The sequence below is a fragment of the Micropterus salmoides genome, unplaced genomic scaffold (assembly GCF_014851395.1).
Source record: "Micropterus salmoides isolate LMB-PRFRI ecotype aquatic unplaced genomic scaffold, ASM1485139v1 Ms_hic_scaffold_15, whole genome shotgun sequence".
NCBI lineage: Eukaryota > Metazoa > Chordata > Actinopteri > Centrarchiformes > Centrarchidae > Micropterus > Micropterus salmoides.
This window is the reverse complement of record NW_024040596.1, coordinates 26,180-51,556: the sequence shown is the minus strand read 5'-3', so window position 1 is coordinate 51,556 and position 25,377 is coordinate 26,180. Positions and strand designations below refer to the sequence as shown.

At 44.1% G+C, this 25,377-nt stretch overlaps 1 protein-coding gene across 1 annotated transcript in view; it reads left to right on the top strand.

Moving 5' to 3' along the window:
• The window catches only part of LOC119904109 (kinesin heavy chain-like), a 39,436-nt gene extending 16,935 nt beyond the window's left edge, over positions 1-22,501 (top strand). The window contains exons 6-26 of the mRNA XM_038720520.1: positions 109-164; positions 250-337; positions 1,011-1,135; positions 1,675-1,779; positions 1,910-2,058; positions 4,003-4,151; positions 6,274-6,446; positions 8,262-8,330; positions 8,423-8,629; positions 11,534-11,680; positions 11,954-12,142; positions 12,270-12,387; positions 12,590-12,666; positions 12,765-12,874; positions 12,956-13,057; positions 16,267-16,327; positions 16,421-16,492; positions 20,415-20,519; positions 20,644-20,860; positions 21,155-21,334; positions 21,466-22,501. Of these exons, the coding sequence (XP_038576448.1) occupies positions 109-164; positions 250-337; positions 1,011-1,135; positions 1,675-1,779; positions 1,910-2,058; positions 4,003-4,151; positions 6,274-6,446; positions 8,262-8,330; positions 8,423-8,629; positions 11,534-11,680; positions 11,954-12,142; positions 12,270-12,387; positions 12,590-12,666; positions 12,765-12,874; positions 12,956-13,057; positions 16,267-16,327; positions 16,421-16,492; positions 20,415-20,519; positions 20,644-20,860; positions 21,155-21,327 (2,492 nt within the window). The 3' untranslated portion in view covers positions 21,328-21,334; positions 21,466-22,501. The remainder of the gene's footprint in view (positions 1-108; positions 165-249; positions 338-1,010; positions 1,136-1,674; positions 1,780-1,909; positions 2,059-4,002; positions 4,152-6,273; positions 6,447-8,261; positions 8,331-8,422; positions 8,630-11,533; positions 11,681-11,953; positions 12,143-12,269; positions 12,388-12,589; positions 12,667-12,764; positions 12,875-12,955; positions 13,058-16,266; positions 16,328-16,420; positions 16,493-20,414; positions 20,520-20,643; positions 20,861-21,154; positions 21,335-21,465) is intronic.
• Positions 22,502-25,377: the final 2,876 nt, after the last annotated feature.

Sequence of the window (25,377 nt, the reverse complement as noted above, 5' to 3'; positions counted from 1 at the left end):
ACGCCTGAATCTTCTGAATATGTATGTGAGCCAAATGTTTGGTTTTCCTGTTGAAATGTAATAATCATATTTAACAAACGGCTCTAACTGATGTGATTCATCTTTCAGTGTCAAAGACAAACCTGGCTGTTCATGAGGACAAAAACAGGGTTCCTTTTGTGAAGGTATCATCTTTGATATTTAAAGGATCAAAATATGCAGTATCAGTACTGCAGTATCAGTACTTTGTTGATGTATACTTCCTGTCAGGGCTGCACGGAGCGTTTTGTTTCCAGTCCTGAAGAAGTGATGGACGTCATCGACGAGGGGAAAGCAAACAGACACGTCGCCGTCACCAGTGAGTCTAACTGTTCTGCTGATATCTTTATTTGTATAAATCATTTTCCTTCCACTTCGATTGCTCGCCACATTGTGTTGGTCTATCACATGAAATCCCAATAAGATACGTTTGTGGTTGTAATGTGGGAAGTTTGAGAGGTATGAAAACTTGTGCCAGTCTGTATCTGGCCTTCAAAGTAAAAAAAGGTGTTGAAGTAACTGGTGGTGATGAACTGGTTTCTGACTGAGTTTCTGCAGATCTGTGGCTGAAATTAAAGACTTGACTCTGGCTAGATTTCTCAAATGATAAACACACAGCTGAACTATAACTTTCTTTACGTGGGGTTCAAATCACAAGTCCAGGTCTAAGACTAGCCCTAGAGTTGTGGCCAAGAGCTGAGTATAAGCATTTAGTTCAGCAGGTTTGCATGATTTGAGTCCATAAACACATTACTACTTCTGAAAGTACTGCTAATGCTATTATACCTTCACTCCTACGTCTAGTGTTCTTGTTGCCATTATTATTCTTCTTAGAGTTCTTTAACCTCAGATACAGGTTTCTCCTCCAGAAAGACTCTTCCTAGATAAATCGTCATAGCGCCCCCTGGAGGCTGCAGTTAAACACTGACCAACACGCCTGGTTCTGAGGAGTTTATTGATGAAGCTGTGTTTCCCTCTGTTTCGTCTTGCAGATATGAACGAGCACAGCTCTCGCAGTCACAGTATTTTTCTGATCAACATCAAGCAGGAGAACGTGGAGACGGAGATGAAACTGTCGGGGAAGTTGTACCTGGTCGACCTGGCAGGCAGCGAGAAGGTTATTTCATGATCACATCCCAACACCGCTGGGCTTTGGCCTTTATCAGAATGTTTAGGAGGAGCAGTAACATTTCCCAACATGCCAGAGGCAGTTCCTCTACATGTCAGCGCAGAAACCTCCAGAGAGCAGCACTCTGGCAGTTATCTGAAATCCATCAATGTTAGGAACACAAGCACAGCGTGCAAACAAAAACAGTAAATCTCTACACTAAACCGCAGGACTCCCACTGCCGGTCGCTGCCACGCGCTCGCCGCAGACTCCGGTCTCTTTGGCTGTAGACCACCATACTCTCACCACAGCAGCTTGCTTCTCCGGCCCTTATACTCTCACTGATTAGGAGAGTGGAATCAGCCGCGCTCCTCAGGTTGTTCCTGACATCCCATATCCACATAAACGGCCCACGGGTCGTAAAAATGTATCATTCAAACTGATTATATACAGGAACAGATGGCTGATTATTACTTCATCATTCAGACGTTCATCGGCCTCGTCCCAGTTATTTCACAAACAGCTGATGATGATGATGTTTTCTTCAGGTGAGTAAAACGGGAGCAGAAGGCGCCGTGCTGGACGAAGCCAAGAACATCAACAAGTCTCTGTCTGCTCTCGGTAACGTCATCGCTGCTCTGAGTGAAGGAACGGTGAGCTTCAGGTTCCTAACCCTCACATGACTAAATGAAACTAAATATTCAGCCGTATCTAAATGTCACATTGCTACACTCCACCCTCGCCACTAAAACCCGTGTGTGGATCTTATCTCTCTGTTTGTAGAAAACCCACGTCCCGTACAGAGACAGTAAGATGACTCGAATCCTGCAGGACTCTCTGGGAGGAAACTGTCGAACCACCATCATCATCTGCTGCTCTCCGTCTGTTTACAACGAGGCTGAAACCAAGTCCACCCTCATGTTCGGACAGAGGTACAGGAACCCCAGCCCTGTACAGGAGCACATCTCACAGATGTTCCTTTGGAATAAAGAATTAAATCCAGACGAGGCTGCTGGTGTAGCTGCCGTCAGTCGGTCCAACTCTTTAGTCCAGGACAAGATGTCTGAACTACAGAGCAGCTTTAATGACCTCTGCAGTTAATATTCACTCATCAGAACGCTGCTGGGCGCCCTCTGATCTTCCTCTGGCGCCACCAACAGGACCAGATGTTTATCTAAAAAGGCAGATTTAGTTTTGTATTCCTTTTTAGTTTTACGGCATGAGTCTTTCCAAACATATCCTGTGATAGGCCTAAAGGTTGTAGGCCGGTGTAAACCAGCCGCCATCGCTGTTCCTGTTGAACACATAGTCACTGAAATGAGAGTTTGATTAGAAACCAAGTGCAGCCCAGTCTGTGTGTGACAAGCAGCTTATGGTGGCGCCTGTTCAAACAGATATTACCATGTAACTGACATCACTGCATCAGCTCGCTGGCTGGCTCATAAAGTCATTTCAAAGAAATGTAAAGTGAAGTCTGCAGGTGCGTAGGATCACAAACTCTTGGCTTGGAAAGAAAAAGAATCCTGCACACACACGTCCCCTGAACTCTCTTTTATTGACAAGCTTTTGTTCTTGACCACCACACAAAGTTCATACAGGCAAACAACACACTTACTGAAAGTGGCTGAGCCCTGCCAGAGGGGAGAGTCTGAAGCAGTTTGTGTCCGGGGTGGGAGGAGTCAGCTGCAATCTTTCCTGCTCGCCTCAGAGTCCTGGAGGCGTACAGGTCCAGAAGAGAAGGAAGATTGCAGCCAATCACCTTCTCTGCAGAGTGAATGATACGCTGCAGCCTGCCCTTGTCCCTGGCGGTGGCAGCAGCGTACCAGATGGTGATGGAGGAGGTGAGGATGGACTCAATGATGGCGGTGTAGAAGTGCACCATCATTGTCTTTGGCAGGCTGCTGCAGGAAGTACATCCTCTGCTGGGCCTTCTTGGTGAGGGAGGTGATGTTCAACAGCAGGGGGCAAAGAACGCTGTTTTGAGGGGAACCGGTGCTGATGATCCTGGAGTCAGAGACATGTTGGTGGAGTCCGGCACGCTCAGATGGGAGAGCAGGTTGATGGTAGAGGCTTTGAAGCAGGCTGGCACATGCCATGTCAGAGTCAGAGACAGAGTCCGGCCCAGCTGCTTTGTGGGGTTTCTGCCTCTTGAATAGTCTGTTGACTGCCCTCTCTGAGATGAGGAGGGGATCGTTTGCAGAGAACTGGTCCTTTAGAGTACAGTCGTTTAACGTCTTGCACCTCTTTGCTAAACCTGTACTTTAAAGCCCTGCACCCACTCCTAAATTCCTCCTCCTTTTCCAACCTTAGCTGTCTGAGTTTAGCTGTAGACCAGGGTTTGTCACTGTTATAACTCACCCTGGTGTGTGTTGGTGCACAGCTGTCCTCGCTGAAACTGATGTAGGACATCACAGCATCAGTAAACTCGTGCAGACTGTAAGTGGCAGTCAGAAGCTCCACTTCTTTACTACAGGTTTACAAAGTTTTATTTTCGGCCCGTATGCAGGAATCAGGTGGACCGTGACGTGGTCAGAGTGTCCCAGAGCAGCACGGGGGACGGCGTGATAGGCACTGTTAACTGTGTTGTAGAAGTGATCCAAAGTTGTTCCCCAGTTAAAGAACAGCAGATCATTGGTCGCCCGATGGAGGGGCTACACATTCAAACATTACACTGATGCCTTCTTCAAATCCTTTGGCTTCAGTCAAAACACTGTCAGCCTTTTAAAGCAGGTCATGGAAACATTTAGTCTCAATCTTGCATCATTTATTGTACAGCAACAGGATGGTCAGCGCTGTGATCCCATAAGGCACTTTGTCCATCATCTGACCTGACAGTTACCTGAGTGTTAACTTCCTATGATGTTTCTGTGCTTCAGAGCTAAAACCATAAAGAACACAGTGTCGGTGAACCTGGAGCTGACCGCCGAAGAGTGGAAGAAGAAATATGAGAAGGAGAAAGAGAAGAGCAGGAGTCTGAGTATCATGATACAGAAACTGGAGACTGAGCTGAAGCGCTGGAGGAAAGGTAACCACAGGAATACAGCATCCACATTACAGAGGCACCAGAACCCCTAAGCCCTTACAGAGGCACCAGAACCCCTTACAGAGGTACCAGAACCCCTAACCCCTTACAGAGGCACCAGAACCCCTTACAGAGGCACCAGAGCCCGTAACACTAATGACTTACAGAGGCACCAGAACCCCTAACCCCTTACAGAGGCACCAGAACCCCTTACAGAGGCACCAGAGCCCGTAACACTAATGCCTTACAGAGGCACCAGAACCCCTAACCCCTTACAGAGGCACCAGAACCCCTTACAGAGGCACCAGAACCCCTAACCCCTTACAGAGGCACCAGAACCCCTAACACTAATGCCTTACAGAGGAACCAGAACCCTTAACCCCTTACAGAGGCACCAGAACCCCTAACACTAACGCCTTACAGAGGCACCAGAACTCCTAACCCCTTACAGAGGCACCAGAACCCCTTACAGAGGCACCAGAACCCCTAACACTAATGCCTTACAGAGGAACCAGAACCCTTAACCCCTTACAGAGGCACCAGAACCCCCAACACTAACGCCTTACAGAGGCACCAGAACTCCTAACCCCTTACAGAGGCACCAGAACCCCTTACAGAGGCACCAGAACCCCTAACACTAATGCCTTACAGAGGAACCAGAACCCCTAACCCCTTACAGAGGCACCAGAACCCCTAACACTAACGCCTTACAGAGGCACCAGAACCCCTAACCCCTTACAGAGGCACCAGAACCCCTTACAGAGGCACCAGAACCCCTAACACTAATGCCTTACAGAGGCACCAGAACCCCTTACAGAGGCACCAGAACCCCTAACACTAATGCCTTACAGAAGCACCAGAACCCCTAACACTAATGCCTTACAGAAGCACCAGAACCCCTAATACTAATGCCTTACAGAAGCATCAGAACCCCTAACACTAATGCCTTACAGAAGCACCAGAACCCCTAACACTAATGCCTTACAGAAGCACCAGAACCCCTAATACTAATGCCTTACAGAAGCATCAGAACCCCTAACACTAAACCTTACAGGGGTTACTTACTGATTAGTTCGATCTGGCTTAATTGATAGATATAACTGAGTATCATCTGCATAACAATGAAAGTTTATGGAGTGTTTCCAGGTAATATTGCCTAAAGGAAGCACACACCGAGCAAAAGAGAGGGTAAGAACTGTGAGTGCTTAGGCAGAACTACCGTGACACACACATGTCGTCATATTGAAGTTTTTACTGTTGGAAAAAATAAAAAGCTGGATCAAGCAGCATGGAAGCTGTCCTGCCAAAAAAGTATGCAATAATACATTCATTGTGAATTGTGCCCATAAATAGTTTCATATAGGCCTACATTTCAACATTTCTAGATGCACAATTGGTTAGATACATCAAATTCAGTGATATTGATTGCATTTTTAATATTTTTTTATTGAGTTGCTCAACTTTTATACATCCACTACATGAATATTTCTGATGACCAAATGTGCTTAAATTGTAAAACACAACAATCTGAAAAAGTAAAATGGAAAACACTCTCAGATTTCCTTACCCATTACCTAACCCCTAACCCTCTGTATCGCTAAGTAGTTTAAAGTTTAGAAAACAATCCTTTTGTGTTATTCCTGTTTTCATTGATGAGACCAGAGAACAAGGCTTGCCTTGCTCAGAGCTTTGTTATAAACCGCTACGGATCTAGTCTCTCATCAGCCTGAAGAGTGTTTAACACAGAATTTACATACTCTGCTCTGATTGGACAGTTTTTCCCTACTAAACTGGTGCACAGTAAGGTGATGTTTCCACACGTCCAAGTATGCCGTTAAAGTTATATCATGTTGAAGGCGGAAGCCGTTGACCACTACGATCAGCTGTTTCCACCTTTATTTGAAGAGCTGAGTTGGCGCTAAAAGCTCAGCTAACAGGTCAGGGGCTAACGGCTCAGCAGCTAACGGCTCAGCAGCTAACAGGTCAGCGGCTAACGGCTCAGCAGCTAACGGCTCAGCGGCTAACAGGTCAGCAGCTAACAGGTAATTTTCCAGAGGGAATTAAAACCAGTGAAATGGTTTTCTCTGCGTCGCCTGTCAGGCTGAACCTTTCTTAACTTCTGCAGGTGAGTCTGTACCTGTGGAGGAGCAGCTGAGCAGCAGAAATAAGAAAAGCAGCAGCAGTGAAACAGCAGCAGTGATTGAAAGTTTGGCCCCGCCCCCTGTCCCTCTGTTAGAAGAGGAGAAGACGCAGTACGAGACGCTCATCACCGACCTGTATCATCAGCTGGACGACAAGGTAAGTCTTACCTGCATTACAAGGTCGAGTATTTATATACAGCCCAAAGTCAAAAATTACAGTCTGCCTGAGGGCTTTACAGTCTGCACAGCATACCATACCCTCTGTCCTTACACCCTCGATTCAAACGTGGGAAAACTCCCCAAAAAACAGGGACAACGTTTCAGAAAGCTCAGGAAAAGCAGCAGACAGGAGAGTTAAAGGTCGCTTCCTGTGTCCCCTATGTGGTGCTAGAGAACACCTGGTAATTCTATGTTGTGTACCAGAACATCAAGTGCGGACCACACTTTGAGTGTCACACAGGCCTTACTTCCTGTTGCCAGCAGGTGGCGCTATGGGTATTAGTGAATGTCTTCTGGGCAAATTTCACCTTCAATTCAAAATGGCTGACTTCCTGTTGGGTTTAGGGTATGGGTCCAAGATATGATACATGTCCAACAAAAATATTGTGCATGTAGGTGAAAAGTAGTGCTTTGTTGAAGTTTTGTAGGGGGCGCTAGCGAGTTATTTTCTGCACACATGCATGAGACCCATTTCCATCACGTCTGACGTCTGTGCAAAGTTTCGTGAGTCTTCGAGAACCTTTGGGCTGTTGATAAAAGAAAAATAAGAATTCCTTTAGTTTCAGTGGGCCCTAACAAAATGTAGATAGTAAAAAATAATGGATCCAGGGGGACAGGTGAGCAGCTTCTCTGCAGAGAGGACAGACCAATCAACACAGAGGACAACAGCATGCACAGCTTGGCAGCTTTTAGGGCACAGAAGCATGAACAGCAGGGGGCTTTAGAGAGAACCAGTCCACATCACAACGTTTGCAATCTGTTGAATTCCTGTTGGCAGGATGAACACAAACTAGGTCAGAGACTGGTCTATAGTTATTGAGAGATCCTGGATCAGGGTATGGTTTCTTTACTGGAAGGCCAGAGACTGGTCTATAGTTATGGTCTACAGGCTCTGGTGCTGAGACAAGACTGCAGCAGTTGAATGGACCCCAGGAAAAACAGCCAATACTTATACACTGATAAGGGATCCTAATAAAGAGAAGCTATAGAAATGTTTGTGTATGCTCTCAGTTATAGTTCTATATCTATCTATCTATCTATCTATCTATATAAAGAAAGAACTTTGGATCAGCTAGAATCAGCATGTCAGACTTTAAACATCAGAAATTTAAATCAGCCAAAAAAACTGCAGTCTGTGGATCTCTAGAAATAAGATTCCTTTACAAATTGTGAGTGAGGGCCTGGAGGTATACAGAGTACCAGAGGGAGGGATCAGTTTACTTTCACAAAGCTACGTATAGCTGATGGTTTTAATTCCAGAGCCTCAAACGAATAAAAATGATTAAAGTAACACCTCCACCCTGAGTAGGAGCCCAGACAGCATGAGAGTTTGTGTAGTTAGGGGAGTCTTACCTGTCCCAGCTCAGACCCTCTTGTTCCTATATTATTCAGTCTGAACATTATCTTTACTGTCTGTACTTCTGTGTGTATATTGTTATTGTGTAGGCTGCCTTTCTCTCTCTCTCTCTCCTTCACCCCCAACCGGTGGAGGCAGATGGCCGCCCACCCTGAGTCATGGTTCTGCTCGAGGTTTCTGCCTCTTAAAGGAAGTTTTTCCTTGCCTCTGTCTCCTAGTGCTGCTCTTGGTGGGAACTGTTGGTTTTCACAGAGTACGGTCTAGACCTGCTCTTTGTGAAAAGTGCTCTGAGATAACTGTTGTTGTGATTTGCTGCTATATTAATAAAACTGAATTGAATAGAATTGTTCTGTTTGAGTATTCAAAACATTAAACATCTGACGCCTCATGTTTCAGGACGATGAGATCAACCATCACAGTCAAACAGCTGAGAAACTCAAACAGCAGCTGATTGAACAGGACGAGGTGAGTCTCACCTGAGCATTACAACTTGTGCTGCACAAATCTCCCCCCGTGGATCTAATCATCATCCCTCCACCTCTTCATAATCCATCAAGCTGTTGGCATCGGGCCATCAAGACTACGAGCGTCTGCAGGAGGAGCTGTCGCGGCTGCAGAGGGACAGTGAGTCGGCCAAAGAGGAGGTGAAGGAGGTGCTGCAGGCGCTGGAGGAGCTGGCTGTCAACTACGACCACAAGAGCCAAGAGGTGGAGAACAAGAACCGCTGCAATGAACAGCTGAACGAGGAGCTCGCACACAAAACTGTAAGTCCACATAAAGTATGGCTATAAGATGGTAGGACAGATGGATGTCAGTGTGTTAGACATTAGGATGGTAGAATGTTTGGGTGGTAAGATAGTAGGACGGTAGAAAAGGGGGACGTTAGACATTAGGAGGGTAGAATGTTTGGGTGGTAAGATAGTTGGACGGTAGAAAAGGTGGAAATTGGACATTAGGATGGTAGGATGTTTGGGTGGTAAGATAGTTGTACGGTTGAAAAGGTGGACATTAGACATTAGGATGGTAGAATGTTTGGGTGGTAAGATAGTTGGACGGTAGAAAAGGTGGAAATTGGACATTAGGATGGTAGAATGTTTGGGTGGTAAGATAGTTGGACGGTAGAAAAGGTGGAAATTGGACATTAGGATGGTAGAATGTTTGGGTGGTAAGATAGTTGGACGGTAGAAAAGGTGGAAATTGGACATTAGGATGGTAGAATGTTTGGGTGGTAAGATAGGACGGTAGAAAAGGTGGAAATTGGACATTAGGATGGTAGAATGTTTGGCTGGTAAGATAGTTGGACGGTAGAAAAGGTGGAAATTGGACATTAGGACGGTAGAATGTTTGGGTGGTAAGATAGTTGGACGGTAGAAAAGGTGGAAATTGGACATTAGGACGGTAGAATGTTTGGGTGGTAAGGTAGTTGGACAGTAGAAAAGGTGGACATTAGACATTAGGATGGTAGAATGTTTGGGTGGTAAGATAGGACGGTAGAAAAGGTGGAAATTGGACATTAGGATGGTAGAATGTTTGGCTGGTAAGATAGTTGGACGGTAGAAAAGGTGAAAATTGGACATTAGGATGGTAGAATGTTTGGGTGGTAAGATAGTTGGACGGTAGAAAAGGTGGACATTAGACATTAGGACGGTAGAATGTTTGGGTGGTAAGATAGGACGGTAGAAAAGGTGGACATTGGACATTAGGACGGTAGAATGTTTGGGTGGTAAGATAGTTGGACGGTAGAAAAGGTGGAAATTGGACATTAGGATGGTAGAATGTTTGGGTGGTAAGATAGTTGGACGGTAGAAAAGGTGGACATTGGACATTAGGACGGTAGAATGTTTGGGTGGTAAGATAGGACGGTAGAAAAGGTGGACATTAGGACGGTAGAATGTTTGGGTGGTAAGATAGTTGGACGGTAGAAAAGGTGGACATTAGACATTAGGATGGTAGAATGTTTGGCTGGTAAGATAGTTGGACGGTAGAAAAGGTGGAAATTGGACATTAGGATGGTAGAATGTTTGGGTGGTAAGATAGTTGGACGGTAGAAAAGGTGGAAATTGGACATTAGGATGGTAGAATGTTTGGGTGGTAAGATAGTTGGACGGTAGAAAAGGGGGACGTTAGACATTAGGAGGGTAGAATGTTTGGGTGGTAAGATAGTTGGACGGTAGAAAAGGTGGAAATTGGACATTAGGATGGTAGAATGTTTGGCTGGTAAGATAGTTGGACGGTAGAAAAGGTGGAAATTGGACATTAGGATGGTAGGATGTTGGGCTGGTAAGATAGTTGGACGGTAGAAAAGGTGGAAATTGGACATTAGGATGGTAGAATGTTTGGCTGGTAAGATAGTTGGACGGTAGAAAAGGTGGACATTGGACATTAGGACGGTAGAATGTTTGGGTGGTAAGATAGGACGGTAGAAAAGGTGGACATTAGGACGGTAGAATGTTTGGCTGGTAAGATAGTTGGACGGTAGAAAAGGTGGACATTGGACATTAGGATGGTAGAATGTTTGGCTGGTAAGATAGTTGGACGGTAGAAAAGGGGGACGTTAGACATTAGGATGGTAGAATGTTTGGGTGGTAAGATAGTTGGACGGTAGAAAAGGTGGAAATTGGACATTAGGATGGTAGAATGTTTGGCTGGTAAGATAGTTGGACGGTAGAAAAGGTGGAAATTGGACATTAGGATGGTAGAATGTTTGGCTGGTAAGATAGTTGGACGGTAGAAAAGGTGGAAATTGGACATTAGGATGGTAGGATGTTTGGGTGGTAAGATAGTTGGACGGTAGAAAAGGTGGAAATTGGACATTAGGATGGTAGAATGTTTGGCTGGTAAGATAGTTGGACGGTAGAAAAGGTGGAAATTGGACATTAGGATGGTAGGATGTTGGGCTGGTAAGATAGTTGGACGGTAGAAAAGGTGGAAATTGGACATTAGGATGGTAGGATGTTGGGCTGGTAAGATAGTTGGACGGTAGAAAAGGTGGAAATTGGACATTAGGATGGTAGAATGTTTGGCTGGTAAGATAGTTGGACAGTAGAAAAGGTGGAAATTGGACATTAGGATGGTAGGATGTTTGGGTGGTAAGATAGTTGGACGGTAGAAAAGGTGGAAATTGGACATTAGGATGGTAGGATGTTTGGGTGGTAAGATAGTTGGACGGTAGAAAAGGTGGAAATTGGACATTAGGATGGTAGGATGTTTGGCTGGTAAGATAGTTGGACGGTAGAAAAGGTGGAAATTGGACATTAGGATGGTAGGATGTTTGGGTGGTAAGATAGTTGGACGGTAGAAAAGGTGGAAATTGGACATTAGGATGGTAGGATGTTTGGGTGGTAAGATAGTTGGACGGTAGAAAAGGTGGAAATTGGACATTAGGATGGTAGAATGTTTGGCTGGTAAGATAGTTGGACGGTAGAAAAGGTGGAAATTGGACATTAAGATGGTAGGATGTTTGGCTGGTAAGATAGTTGGACGGTAGAAAAGGTGGAAATTGGACATTAGGATGGTAGGATGTTTGGCTGGTAAGATAGTTGGACGGTAGAAAAGGTGGACATTAGACATTAGGATGGTAGGATGTTGGGCTGTTAAGATTCTAGGACAGCAGGAATTTGTTGTATGTTTGGTAGAGATCAGCTGTTCTTTTTGTCCTGTGTTTCCAGGTGAGTCTCGAGGCGGTTCAAAGGGAGTTGTCCACCCTGCAGGAGGTCAGTTCTCATCATAAGAAGAGGTCAGCAGACATCCTCAGTCTGCTGCTCAGAGACCTCAGTGACATCGGCAGTGTCCTTGGTACCACAGACCTCAAAGCTGTAAGTATGCAATTCTTTTTCTACTGTGTCACATTTCACTCATCACACTCATCTTTACAAAAAAAGTTTAAAAAACAGATAAATATCCTGTTGCCTGTTTGGCTGGATAAGAAAACAGCCACTTGGACCGGGTACTCGCTGTGTCCCTTCGAAGGATCCGGGTACTCGCTGTGTCCCTTCGAAGGATCCGGGTACTCGCTGTGTCCCTTCGAAGGATCCGGGTATGGAAACCCGCCTGCTGTCCCGTCAGTATCTCTTTCTGTCTTTCTTCAGATGACGGAGACGAGCGGAGTGATGGAGGAGGAGTTCACCACAGCTCGTCTCTACGTCAGTAAGATGAAGTCTGAGGTCAAGTCTCTGGTGAACCGCAGCAAACAGCTGGAGGTCAACCTGACTGAGAACATCTGCAGGGTGGAGGCCAACGAGAAGGAGCTCAACACCTGCCAGCTGCTCGTCTCGCAGGTAGCAGGCTAAATGGAGGTTCTGATGGGTTCTGATCTGCACGGTTTAGTTTAAGGGAGTTAAAAACAGCTTATAATAATGGTCGTTTTTATTTGAATGCTGATTGTCCTCCGTGTGTTTGTTGCAGCTCCAGGCGAAGATTGCATCCCTGACAGACGACCTGCAGAAGGTGGAGCAGAAGAAGAGGAAGCTGGAGGAGAGTCAGGACGCTCTGATGGAGGAGGTCGCTAAACTCAATGCTCAAGGTCAGACAATGTCACCATGGTTACAGGAAACACTGCTCTCTGATTGGCTGGCAGCTGTCTGTTAACATCAAACAGATTAGAGATGAGAACAAACTCAGTTTGTTCTGTCAGAAAATCTTTGTTAAACACAACAGCTTTAAGATAAAAACTGGTGTGTGTGTGTGTGTGTGTGTGTGTGTGTGTGTGTGTGTGTGTGTGTTAGGTCAAATGCACGAGGTGACCGTGATGGACAAAGAGAAAGAACACATGAGCAGACTGAAAGATGCTGTTGAGATGAAGGTAAAATCCTCTCATGTTGTCACACTGTTTCTGATCAGAGGCTGTAGGTAAATGAAGCGAGTTAAAGAACTAAAGTGTTCCTGCTGTATGATCTGTAGAGAACTCTGGAGGAACAGATGGAGAACCACAGAGAGGTTCATCAAAAACAGCTGAGTCGCCTCCGAGATGAGATTGAGCAGAAGCAGAGAGATGTCGACCAGCTCAAAGAGTACGTTATTTATTAAGTATTTTGAGGCTACAGCTCTGTCGGTGATGTGGCAGTAATGGAATAATTGTGTTTTTTTTGTAGTGTGAGTCGGGCTTTGCAGCTGGAAAACCGAAAGCTTCAGTCTGACTTTGAAAAACTGAGAGCTGAGGATCAGAACAAAGACCAGAAACTCCAGAAACTGCTGTAAGTTTGCTTTGCCTCACTTAAAAGTCTCGGTGTTTCCACCTCTTTTAATTCACATTTTCAGTTTGCATAAAGTGAAGTTCAAAAGTAAGTACAAAAAAAACAAGCCTTAATCCTTCTGTGATGGTTTAAATGGTTACTTTGCCGTGTTTTATGTGGAGTCAGTTTTGATGGTAAATGTAGTCAACTGAAGCAATAAATTCCTCTGTACATGTTGTGTTGACCGAAAGCTGAATTGTACTTCTCGCAGAGCCATGCCGGCAGTTCCGACATGTAACAGGATGTACTGCGTCCCACATGTATCCCAAATCCGTCCAGTGGGATGCCATAAAACAACAATGCTAGCCTAGTGCACTGTACAAAGGTCCATGGAAATACAGTGACCAGCATCATCTTCTGGAAAAATCATTTTCTTTTGGATGGTGATGAAGAAAATGGCCAGCTAAAAACCTAAAACATATATTCACCACTTTAAAAATCTTTCCAAAATAATCAGCAACGTGGTCCAAAAACTTACTGGAGTCAGTCAAAAATCAGTGCGATAAGAATCTTTATTCTTTTCAAAGACAAATACCCAAGTTACATCCTGGCAGACTTCTACATGAACTAACTGCGCAGTTTGCGAACACAGTCTTTCATAGCCCTCTGTCTCCTCCTGCTTAGGCGGGATTTCTGCATGATATCCACCTTTTTCTTAGCTGGCTGCACCTTTTCTGGAAAGCTCTACTGCCATCTTGTGGCCGTTTTGTGTACTTATTTTGCTTTAGTCTGAGGAACAACATACAAGCATCAACAAAGGATCAATACAGCGTGAGATTTACAAATGACAATACATACTAGTAAGGGCAGAAATAAGTACTAGTAAGAGCTGATAGCAGGTATGGCATCAATGACCAAGAGTTTAAGTCTTAGAGATCATCCATGCTGATATATCCGAGAGACAGTCCGCGATCCGCACCGAGACGGTGTGATCATCTGGCTGGACGGATAGGTAGATTTGTGTATCGTCTGCGTAGCGGTGTTGAGAAGCCGTCAGAGCGAATGATCGGCCCCAGTGAGGTGGTGTAAATTGAGAAGAAGGGGCCCTAGCACCGTGCTTTGGGGGCCCCCCTGTGGAGAGGCGGTGAGAGGAAGATAATTGTCCTTGCCACAAAACCTTGTGCAACGCCCCGAGAGGTAAGATTCGAACCTCTGGAGTGCTTTCCTTGAAATGTCTCGCTCAGGGACACAGTGGTGTCTCACAGTGGATTCGAACCCAGGTCTCTCACACCAAAGGTATGTGTCTTATCCACTGCCCCATCACCACCCCCATGATTGATTGTGTCAAAAGCAGCTGATAGTTCAAGCAGGATAAGAACTGAGGATTGGGCTGCAGCTTTAGCTGACCTTAGGGCTTCTGTCACAGACAGAAGAGCTGTTTCAGTAGAGTGGGCACTCTTAAAACCAGACTGATATGGATTTAGGACATTTCGTGAGAGGAATTCGGAGACCTGTTTGAAGACCACCTGTTTGATAGTTTTGGATAAAATATGGTGGAAGCGAAACTGTGAAATAGTTCTCAGCTTGGGTAGGGTTGAGGGCGGGGGTTTTGAGCAAGGGTGTAACCCGAGGCCTTTTGAAAGTGGTTGGGAAGGTTCCCAAAGCCAGAGAAGTATTTATCACACGAGTGATTGTTGCCGGCACCACGGTAGGAGATATGGCAGATGAAATTCGTTGGAATTGGGTCCAGCATGTAGTGAGATGAGTACAGGTCAGAGGTTCTGATACCTCGCTCTTGCGGAGGTTGAGGAGGTGTGAGACATACGGTGCTGGAACAATGGGCTTTTCCTGTAGGCATACCGTGAACTGAATGAAATAGTGGTCAGACGTGTAGAAGTCTGACAGTTTCGGAAAAGACTAAGGTCAAGCACCTTGCTAGATTTGTGGGTCGGGGGGCTGAGAGCCCGTGTTAGATTAAAGGACTGAACCAGAGACTGGAAGTCTGCTGAGTTTGATTTGTCTTAGTAAATGTTCCTGTCACCGAGGACAAATAACAGATAGCTATGCTCTGGGATTGAAGTGTGTCTAGCTTGTCCACAAAGTTACCCATTCGGTATATGACATACCACAGAGACCTTTACCAGAGCGGACACCAAGACAGCATGATATTCAAAGGAAGCATATTGATTTTGGGGTAGCAGCTGTGTGAATTTCCATATGTTGGAAATTAGTTTTCTGGTTTGATCCAGGTCTCAGTGAGCGCCAGTAGCCCGAGAGATAATGTGTTAGCATAAGCAGTGATAAAGTCAGCTTTGTTGACTGCCGACTGTAAACAGATGTGGGTAGTGTCCGTTTTAAAGGCTTGAGCAGTGCCTGATTTCTGTGCCTAATGGCACGATACGTGTTTTGTGCACCGGAGACGGCAGGAATAGTATGGTAACACATAGTGTAATTGCAGTTTTAGCCAGTGACTTTAAGTGACTAGGTGTGCTTACAAAAGCTACTCTTGTAGGTGGACTTGCACAGGTAGACTTACTACGTCTTTCCCCAAGTAGGCCTTCACACAAGGACCAGATGCTTCAGTGATAGGTTTTATTGAAGTAATATTAGAATAATTGCATACAGGTGTTGTGAATTAAGACTGATTGCACCCAGCTGAGATCGCCCTCCGGATTAACTAGACAAAAGGTTGGTTTCAGAGGGTGGGACACCCACCCAGTTGTTTGAGATCGCACAGCCTAGTTCTAACTAGTTTAACTAATCTTTTAACGTTTAGTATTTTAAAATGAGCTTGACTTTAAAACTTCTCCGCAGTATTGCTTTATATATTATTGAATGATCTAGTATATTAGTCGGCTGTTCACAATTAGAACATCTGAAAGTCAGTCATTATCTTCTTTAAAATGTTGTGATTACACAGTGTTTGTAAATCAACAATTCAGTGCTCTAAAAACTCATATTCTTTGTTTACAATACATTTCTCACAACTGGATGTTTTCCCACATTAGATTCTCAGGGACTTTGATTCCCTTTCCTTGGCGATGTTTACTCTTTTGCTGACGTTCAATGTAAAAATTCACAATGGAAAGGCAACATCAGATCCTTCAGTGGACAAACACTCAGTCACAGTTTCTCTTTATTAAAAACCAGATTATTTTATTTTATTAATACAGCTTTTAATATTTTTTCAGTCAGAGTGTTTAAACTCCAACTCTGCTTGTGTGTTTCAGGTTCCTGAATGAGAAGAGAGAGCAAGCCAAAGAGGACCTAAAGGGTCTGGAGGAGACTGTGGTACCTTGATTCTTTTTTGCCCCATTCATGAAAGCTTTGCCTGCAGCAGTGAGAGATCTCAGATCAGCTAAATTATAATGTTTCATCCAACAGGCCAAAGAGCTGCAGACGCTGAACAACCTTCGTAAAGTCTTCATCCAGGACCTCGGTACTCGAGTCAAGAATGTAAGAAAACCATCAGTCAGGCTGAATGATCAGGGGAGTCTGAATTTAACTGACCCAATCCTAACATGGTTTTATCAAACATCGCAGAATCCCTGAAAGCTGAAATTGAGCCTTTCTGACTAACTTGGCATTTTCAGAAATGTAATTTATATTCACTGTCCCTGTCAAATAAAGTAATAACCTTAACGAGGACTAAAACCAGTCCACATCATCCAAACCAAGACAGCATCATTAGTTCTGTAAAATGCTGTGTTCAGCAGTATGGAAAGCCTTGGAAAGGTCGGTGCTGTTTTCACATTAGTGAGAGGCTAAGATTGAAATGCGTTGTGTGTGTATATATATATATATATAGTCTGCTGTAGCTGGAAAGGTCTGTTATGTTCTAAATAAATATTTAGTTAACCAGAGACACCAGAATCCTCAAAATGAGGGAGAGTTTTTCACGGGGACGGTAGCTCCTATAAAGTAACGTACAGCCTCATGGAATAGACTGAGATCTTTCAGGGTTGTCCATTAATATAGTGCTGTGCAATAACGAATTACACATTGAGTGAAATATGTAGGCCTGATTTAAAATGGGTGAATCATTCAGTTCTTGCAAGTTGGTCAGGGCCCTTTCAATTGAAACGGATAAAACATAGTTAAGGCCGCTTCTGCCGCTATCACCCTGTTGCCTAAAACCAGCATCAAACAATTCAGACTGGAAATCAGGATTGTTCACAATAGAGGGAAAAACAGATTTCAGTTCTGACCTTTCCTCGAGTCGATTTAAGGATTTCCAATCCAAAGAACTCGGATTATTTACGACCCAGTCATAAATATACCTCATGAGTACACAGCAGAGATGGGGACTCGAGTTAGAGACTCTGACTTAGAGTTAGAGAGTCTGACTCGAGTGCGACACGTCGCGCACACAGTGACTTCAGACTCGACTCGGACTCGTGAACAATGTTTATTTTTTAGGAAACTTCTGATGAGCTTGCCGTTACTCCCTCCCTCTTTTACCTATAACCTGCCTACGTAACATGTAGCATCAGCTGCGCGAGGCCGCGTGAGAGAGGAAAACAAACATTCATCTTAAACTTTAGCTTTAAAACTTCATACAACAAGACCCAAACAAAGACGCGCTGAATGCAAATAGGTTAGTAACCTGAGGTTAGTAAACATGTTTAGCTCAGCATTGGCCATAACGTTAGCTTACTTCTTTCTTCAGCTACAACTGATGAGAGGTTTACGCCGTCGTTTGTTATGAAAAGATTAACGAGCGTTTGTTTACTTGCCAAACTTGTGGTGGTCGATAAACGTAATCATTTACATCACGTTGGCTAGAAAGAGGTTGCAGGTTTATTGTTGATCATGTAGCCTTACAGTTTTATTTAGTTATAACGTTACACTGGGTTTGAGAATCAACAGGACTAACAGTAGTTTATACGCTTATAACAAGTCATTAATTGTAGACGCATTGTACATTGTACAATTAACCAATGATGTTAAGAAGAGCTTTTAATTTTTCACTGGATTGGAAATAAATACCAAAGGATCATCTGCATGTAGACTTACTGTATGACGCTCACTATCAGCTTGCAGACTCTGTATAGAGGGTTTCATCTTTACTTCACCTCCCGCTACGACTCAGTGTCAATGATAAACAAGAGGGCGACAATGTCCAGCTGGCACATTTTCCAATCTAAGCCCATTAGTCAAAAGAGCTGCATGGGATTATCATAAAGAATCTTAACCCGACTAATAAAGCTGTCTACAGGGCCAAATTTGTTTAAAGAATAAAAGAAATGAGCACGAGACCACCAACATCTCCTTGCAGGAAAGATTCCCGTCATTGCTACAGGCATTTTGCCCTTTTATGAAACCTGTTTTTGAGGTTTAGGACAAAAGGTTTTCAAGCTGAGTGTTCAGTATCTTCTGTTCCACATTAAAGGAACATAATGTAAGATTTGGTCTTTTTTGTGATTTGGTGTCCCTGCCGTTTCATAGTGTAACGTTAATTCACCGCTGTCTCCTAACCCTGACCCTGTCCACAAAAAGAGTGGATCTCTGAGAAATCTAAGAACACCGTAGTTATGAAATCAGAAGGGTAATGAACTGCCACCTTAGCCGAATGATTATTTATGAAGGAGATCCTGGGCCCGTTGTGTGTACGGCATCGTCCTGGTTAGATCGGCGACAATCGATCTGATGAACTGCCTTCGTAATGCGCTGCCTATCTGTGAAGTTACGGAATTTCCCAATCTATATATTTGTCTTTATTTCTATAGCGCTATTTCACAAGAGGTTATCTAATTGCACTTTTCATCTAGACCGTACTCTCTCTAATATTATTTACAGAGACCCAACACTTCCCCCCCAGCACTTGGCAGCTGTGACAAGGAAAATGTAAATGCTCCGTACTTGTATAGCGCCTTTCTAATCTTTTCGACCACTCAAAGCGCTTTTACACTACATCTGCATTCACCAGTCACACACACATTCATACACTGAGCCTAAGTGCTCAAACGGAAACTAACATTCACACTCACTCATACACTGGCGGAATAGCCGCCAGGGGCAATTCGGGGTTCAGTATCTTGCCCAAGGACACTTCGACACGCAACCAGGGATTGAACCGCTGACCTTCCGATTAACGGCCAACCCGCTCTACCTCCTGAGCCACAGCCGCCCCAAACTCCTTTCAACAGTAAAAACTTGGAGCAGAACCCAGACTCAGACTGTTAATTACTTAATTGATTGGAACAGGGTTTTGGTGGTTTGGACTGGTGAGCCCAGTCAAGCTTCAGCCGCCCTGGGACCGGTTTCACAAAGCTATCTATAGTGTTAGACTAATCTAAAGTTAGACACACAAATAAAGACTAAGTTTAGACCAACTTAGGTCTAAGTTACCCCGGTAACCACCAGTTACAATCAGTTACATTACAGGGAACATGGCTGCTGGTGTTATGGAGAGCGCTATGAGAAGGAAAGGAGTTTTTATGGCCCGCAGTCACCTACTAGAAAAAAACAACAATGAGGACTGAATTAGCTACTGAGCCCTGCCTCCTCCAGTTTTACGATTCTTCCTCTTAAATATTTCTTTTTTGGCATCTTGTACCATGTGCTCAGATCTTTTCTGTATATCTTCAAGGTTCAAGGTCAAGGTTAACGCTGTTTACTGTCGCCACATTTTTTTTACAAATCAAGCATTTCTACCACACTCAACGCTAAATTAGTACAATGTTCTTATAACTATTACACTGCTTCAACAAACACATTTTTTCAGCAGGGGTAAACTGTACTGAGTGGTTGGATACGCTTGAAAAGTGTCTTATTTTACCCAGAATTCACTGCAGTGTAGTCCTACTGAAGATAGTCAGACTATCTGCTATATCTAAGCCATAGTCAAAGTCTATCTTTGTGAAACCGGCCCCTGGCTTTGTATGTATTTGGAGGTAATCAGGGATCCAGTTTTCAAAAAATGTACCTCGAGCCAACGGGAAAATCCTCAGGTACGTTTCACCTGCGACCTCGGTTGTTGAGATGCTGGATGTGATGTGTAGGTGAGAAATGCTAACCTGCAGTAGCTTCTGAGGTTACAGCCTCTTGAAGTCTGTTGTGAGGTCTGTTCCTAAACGACTTGATGACTTTAGTGAGATTATCGGTTAGTGTGTCCAGGGCTTGAAGCTCCATGGAACCGGAGTTAGCATTCATGCTAGATGCCTCAGGCGTAGCACTTAGCTCTCCCTCATCTTCAGCGGCAGTGTTTCCAACTCACAAGTTAGGAAAGTTTGTGTCTTGCTTGTAGCGCTAGAGTCTGGTCCAAATTGGGCCCATGTGGATCCTAATTCCGTCTCTTTGGGAGAGTGAGACGTTACATGGATGTCAGTCTGTGTGTTAAGAGATAGTGAACATCAGCGTTTTCCTCTTTACACAGAGTTCAGAGAACGACTGTGACGAGGCCGGCGGCAGCCTGGCTCAGAGACAGAGGATCGTCTTCTTAGAAAATAACCTGGAGCAGCTCAGCAAGGTCCACAAACAGGTCAGTGGACCCCCCCCCACATAGTTACTGTTGCTAACCTGTCAGTCTTTTAGATCACTGGACTGTTTACCGTCTGAAAATCAGACAGAGAAGCATCAGTAATTTAACCCTTTGTGTTGCCCAGCTGGTGCGGGACAATGCTGACCTTCGCTGTGAGCTGCCCAAGCTGGAGAAGCGTCTGCGGGCCACAGCAGAGCGAGTGAAAGCTCTTGAATCCGCCTTGAGAGACGCCAAGGAGTCATCTTTGAGGGACCGCAAGCGATACCAACAGGAAGTGGACCGCATCAAAGAGGCCGTTCGCTCCAAGAACGTCTCCAGGAGAGGACACTCTGCTCAGATAGGTGAGGACAACCCTCAACAAACTAAACATACTGACGAGTCAGATGTTCTTACAAGGTTTGTCCTGAGGGGGGCGCTACACAAAAGGTGTGGAAAATGGTTGATTCTCAGAGGAGCAGGGGTTAAATCTGTCAGGACAGTCTGCTTGTTAGACTTAAGTTGTCCTAATGGTGGCACTGGAGGAAGGTCAGGTGGGTTGTTCTGAGAATCCAGCAGCAGTTTCATGTCTCAGACTAAATCTGGATCAGGTTTTAGGAAGCCGACCACTGAATCACCTGTCACCTGTCTCCATGTAGCCAAGCCAATCAGAGCAGGACATCAGCACCATCATCACCCGTCCTCCTCTGCAGCCGTCAGACCGACTGTCCGAGGAGGGGGGTCGATATCCAGTCCACGTCATCATTCCCCCCGACAGCAACCGCCTCCACAAGCACAGCAACCACAAGCCCATCCGAGCCACAGCAAGTAAGCTGAAGGTGAGACCCGACCACAGCAACACATCTTTTGTCCTGTGCGTAAGGTTTGGGAGTCGGTACGGTGTCTTCAGTGTCCAGTGTTGAAACCCTGAACAGTGCGCTGATCAGTTTATCACATCTTGTCCTCACAGGTAGCAGACGACTCCCGATCCTTTTCTGTGGAACGTTCCTGCTCTCACCGCTCTGCCTTTACCGGATCCAGACTCCTACTTTCTACTACTTTCCACCTTAACAGCCATTCCACCTTAACAGCCAACAAGTGCTTTCTTTCCTCCTCCGAGTCTGATCAGCTGTCTGACTCTTCTTACCGACAGAGAATCACTTCTGGTGCTCAGAGTCTGTTTGTCTCGCTGGATAAATTCAGTTACATTTGTTAAATAAGTCTAATAACGAGTTTAATAACAAGTTTTATTAAATGAAACGTGGTTGTATTGAGCGCGGTGCTGCAGTGGAAGCCTTGTGGGCAGTAACGCCCGTCAGTACGTCCACTAAAGTGCTTGTTTTTGCCGCTGACAGGCTCAGCATCAGACAACATTATGGATCCCTACAGAGAGAACTTTCTTTTGTTTGACAAGAAACAGCAGGTACAGCACTCTCCTCAAACCACCACACTCCACTGATAAATACAGTTATCTGAGCTCTCAGATCCTCGTAAAACTCGCTTCAGTCAAACCCTAACCAAAACTCTGGTGGTTCGTCTTTCCACTCCAACCATCACAACTCTGGCTGAGTTGAAGTAAATTCACCAAGTTAGATTATGACTTTCATAATTGTGACGTAATATCTCATCATTTGTCTAAATGTGATAGTGCTGGCCTAGTTTTGGTTTCCAAGTCATACATTTTGTCTTTGTAATCACTATTGTTGTGCCGTTCACTTTAATTTATACTTTGGGCAACTCCCGTTGTTTTAAACGTGCTATAAAAAGACTCGACTTGGCCAAATCAGTATAAAGTCAGACCCCTCTGCTCAGCTCAGTAAAACATACACAGTATATAATATTATAATAATAATGTTTCCTCCACAGTATTTATGTATCAGAACAGCTGCGAATGCTTTATGTATGAAACACAGTCTACTTCATGTTTGAACAACTTCTGTGTTTGATGAATGTTTTTTGAGTAATATGTCGAAGACAGAAAAAGATAAATATCTTTTTTTGTAATATTTCCTTTGACGTGCACACTCCATCATCTGGAATTGTTTCACAATGTCAAACGTGGAGAGAAGCTGAATCTAATAACATGATGACAAAAATGTAATTTTATTATATATTATAAAGAATACAGTTAAAATTAAGTTTTGTTCATAACATACAATTAAACCTCAAAATATTAGGAGACCTTCCTGTAACATTATGAAGTGATCTGGAAATACAAAGCCTGTAAAAAGTATCCCCCCCCACTGATGTTTCACCCTTTTGTTTCTTTTATACATGAAATCATTGTCAGTATAATTTGGCTGAACGGATTTTTACTATCTATTAATGTTATGTCTATTAATTAAAAAAATATGAGGTAAAGAAGATGATTGTATGAAGCTCAGCTCAGTATTTAGCAGATGCACCTCCGGCTGCAGCACTGAGTCTGTGTGGATATGTTTCTATCAGGCTGGCACATCTGGACACTGCAGTTTTTAACTCGTTCAGAGTAGTTGAAGGAGTCTTGGTGGCCTCCCTCACCAGTCTTCTTCTCAGTCTGTGAGGCAGATTTAAACAAGTGCCACACTCCATCCGTTTCTGAATGATGGATTTAACTGAACTCTGTGGGACGTCGGGTGAGTTGGAAATCTTTCTTCTTCATCTCCTGACTTGTGCTTTTCAGTGATCTTTTCTCTGAGCTGCTTGGAGTGGAGAGGAATACTGATGAACCAGACACAGGGGGTTTTATACTACAATCAGCTGATCTCCAGTTCACTAACTGTGACACTGCTGGCATCAACGAGCTGGACTGCTGTTGAATTAGGTCAGTCACTTTAAAGGGGGTGAATATTTATACAGTCATCTTCTTTTCCTCATATATTTTTAATTAATTGACATTAATTTGAAAAAATCCGATTTGATATTAAAGGTTTTTTTTGCAAATCTTGTCAAAAAAGCCAAATTATACTGATAATGTTTTCATGTATAAAAGAAACAAAAGGGTGAAACATCCAAGGGGGGTGAATACTTTTTATAGGCTTTGTGTATAAATATAGAAGATACAGAACTGTGCAAAAGTTTGAGACCGGTGTGGAAAAAATGTAAGACACATTAACAGATTGTATTTATCAATTAACTAAATGCAAAGTGAGCGAACAGAAGAAATATCTAAATCAGATCAGTATCAGGGGGTGTGACCCCCCTTTTAGGCTCACCTGCACATAGTATCTGAAGGAGCTCTGCAGGTGGGTCGACCCAAACCTCTTGGAGAACCCCCCCACAGTCCTTCTGTGTATTCAGGCAGCCTCAGCTGCTTCTCTCTCCTCACGTGATCCAGACAGACTGGATGATGTTGGCATCAGGGCTCCGTGGGGCCACACCATCACTTGCAGGACTCCTTGTTCTTTAATCTGAACATACACTGAACAAAATAATAATGGCAACACTTTTGTTCCCCCCCCCCCCCATTCATCATGAGCTGAACTCAGAGATCTAAGACTTTCTCTGTGTACACAAAAGGCCTATTTCTCTAAAATAGTGTTCACAAATCTGTCAAAATCTGTGTTAGTGAGCACTTCTCCTTTGCCCAGATAATCCATTAGGCTGGCCACAATAAAAGGCCTTAGGCTGGCCACAATAAAAGGCCTTAGGCTGGCCACAATAAAAGGCCACTCCAAAATGTGCACACACACACACAGACAGAAGGGAGGGGGAAACATAAGGAAGGAGGAGCTGGTACACCATCAGGAAACAGGGGGACCCTGTCTGGCTCCTGGATCATTCCCACCTGTGGCTTATCCAGTAATCAACCCCTGCTTCTTCTAGTCCTCGTCAGTTTGTCAGTTCCATGTTACCACCTGTGTTTGGAGACGCTGCCTGTCTGCCTGGAAGTGTCTTCTGAGGACGCCACTGTCAATCCCCCGCCTGCTCCCCAATCGTCAGTTCTTCACTGTGCGCAGTCTTTTGTGGATAAACCTGCCTGAGGTACCGTTCTACTGCCTTGTGTCCTCTAGTGAATCCTAACAGTGTCTGCATCTGCGGTCCTCAGCGCTACAAGTTTGTCAGCACATCTTGAAACCCCAAACTGTCTTGAAACGTCTGCCTGGAAGAGACCTTGCTGATGCAGTAGAACCACCTCGTGTCTTGTTGCTGTGCTCAGTCTTGACCTGGTGCAGGACTCTGTTAGCTGAGTCTGGCTGTTCCTCACCAGCTGGATTCCTCCTACACAGCGGTTTCTGTCTCAGCTAATTTAACATAGTTACAGATTGAATTTATGATTTGCTATAATTGTTTAATCATACACCTGATGATATACCTTCAGAATCTCTGACATGGATGCAAAGAGGTGCTCACACCAGATATTGATTTGATTTAGATTTTTTCACTCACTTTGGTTTTTGTTAATCTCAATGCAGTCAAGCATTCTTACTTGACTGCATTTTTGCCATACAATTATTCAAAGTATTTTTATTATTGGTTATGTTTCGTGGCTTTCTTAATTTTCTGGAGTGAATGTTTTACCGCACTGATTTTTATTATTACTATTTGTTACAGAGCTGTTTTTATAGATTTGATTTATGGGATTATTTTTACACTTTGCTGGGACAGCATTCATCAGTGTGTTTCTGTATCTGTAATATTTCTACAGTGTAAAACAGTGTTGACCTGCTGCTGTGTGTCGTTGTTAGCTGTTGTAACTGAAATCATCTGAAAGCATCATGAGTCTGAGAAGAAGCACAGTTTTTTAGAGCAGGTTTTGTTTGTGGCCTTCATGTTTTATTAAACTGTGGTGAAGTTGTTGTGACGTAGCGTGTTGACTGAATCTTAAATAGTGCTTGTGGACATGCTCACTTCACCACTGATCAACCAATTCTCACGTTATCTACTATATTTATGGTCTAGG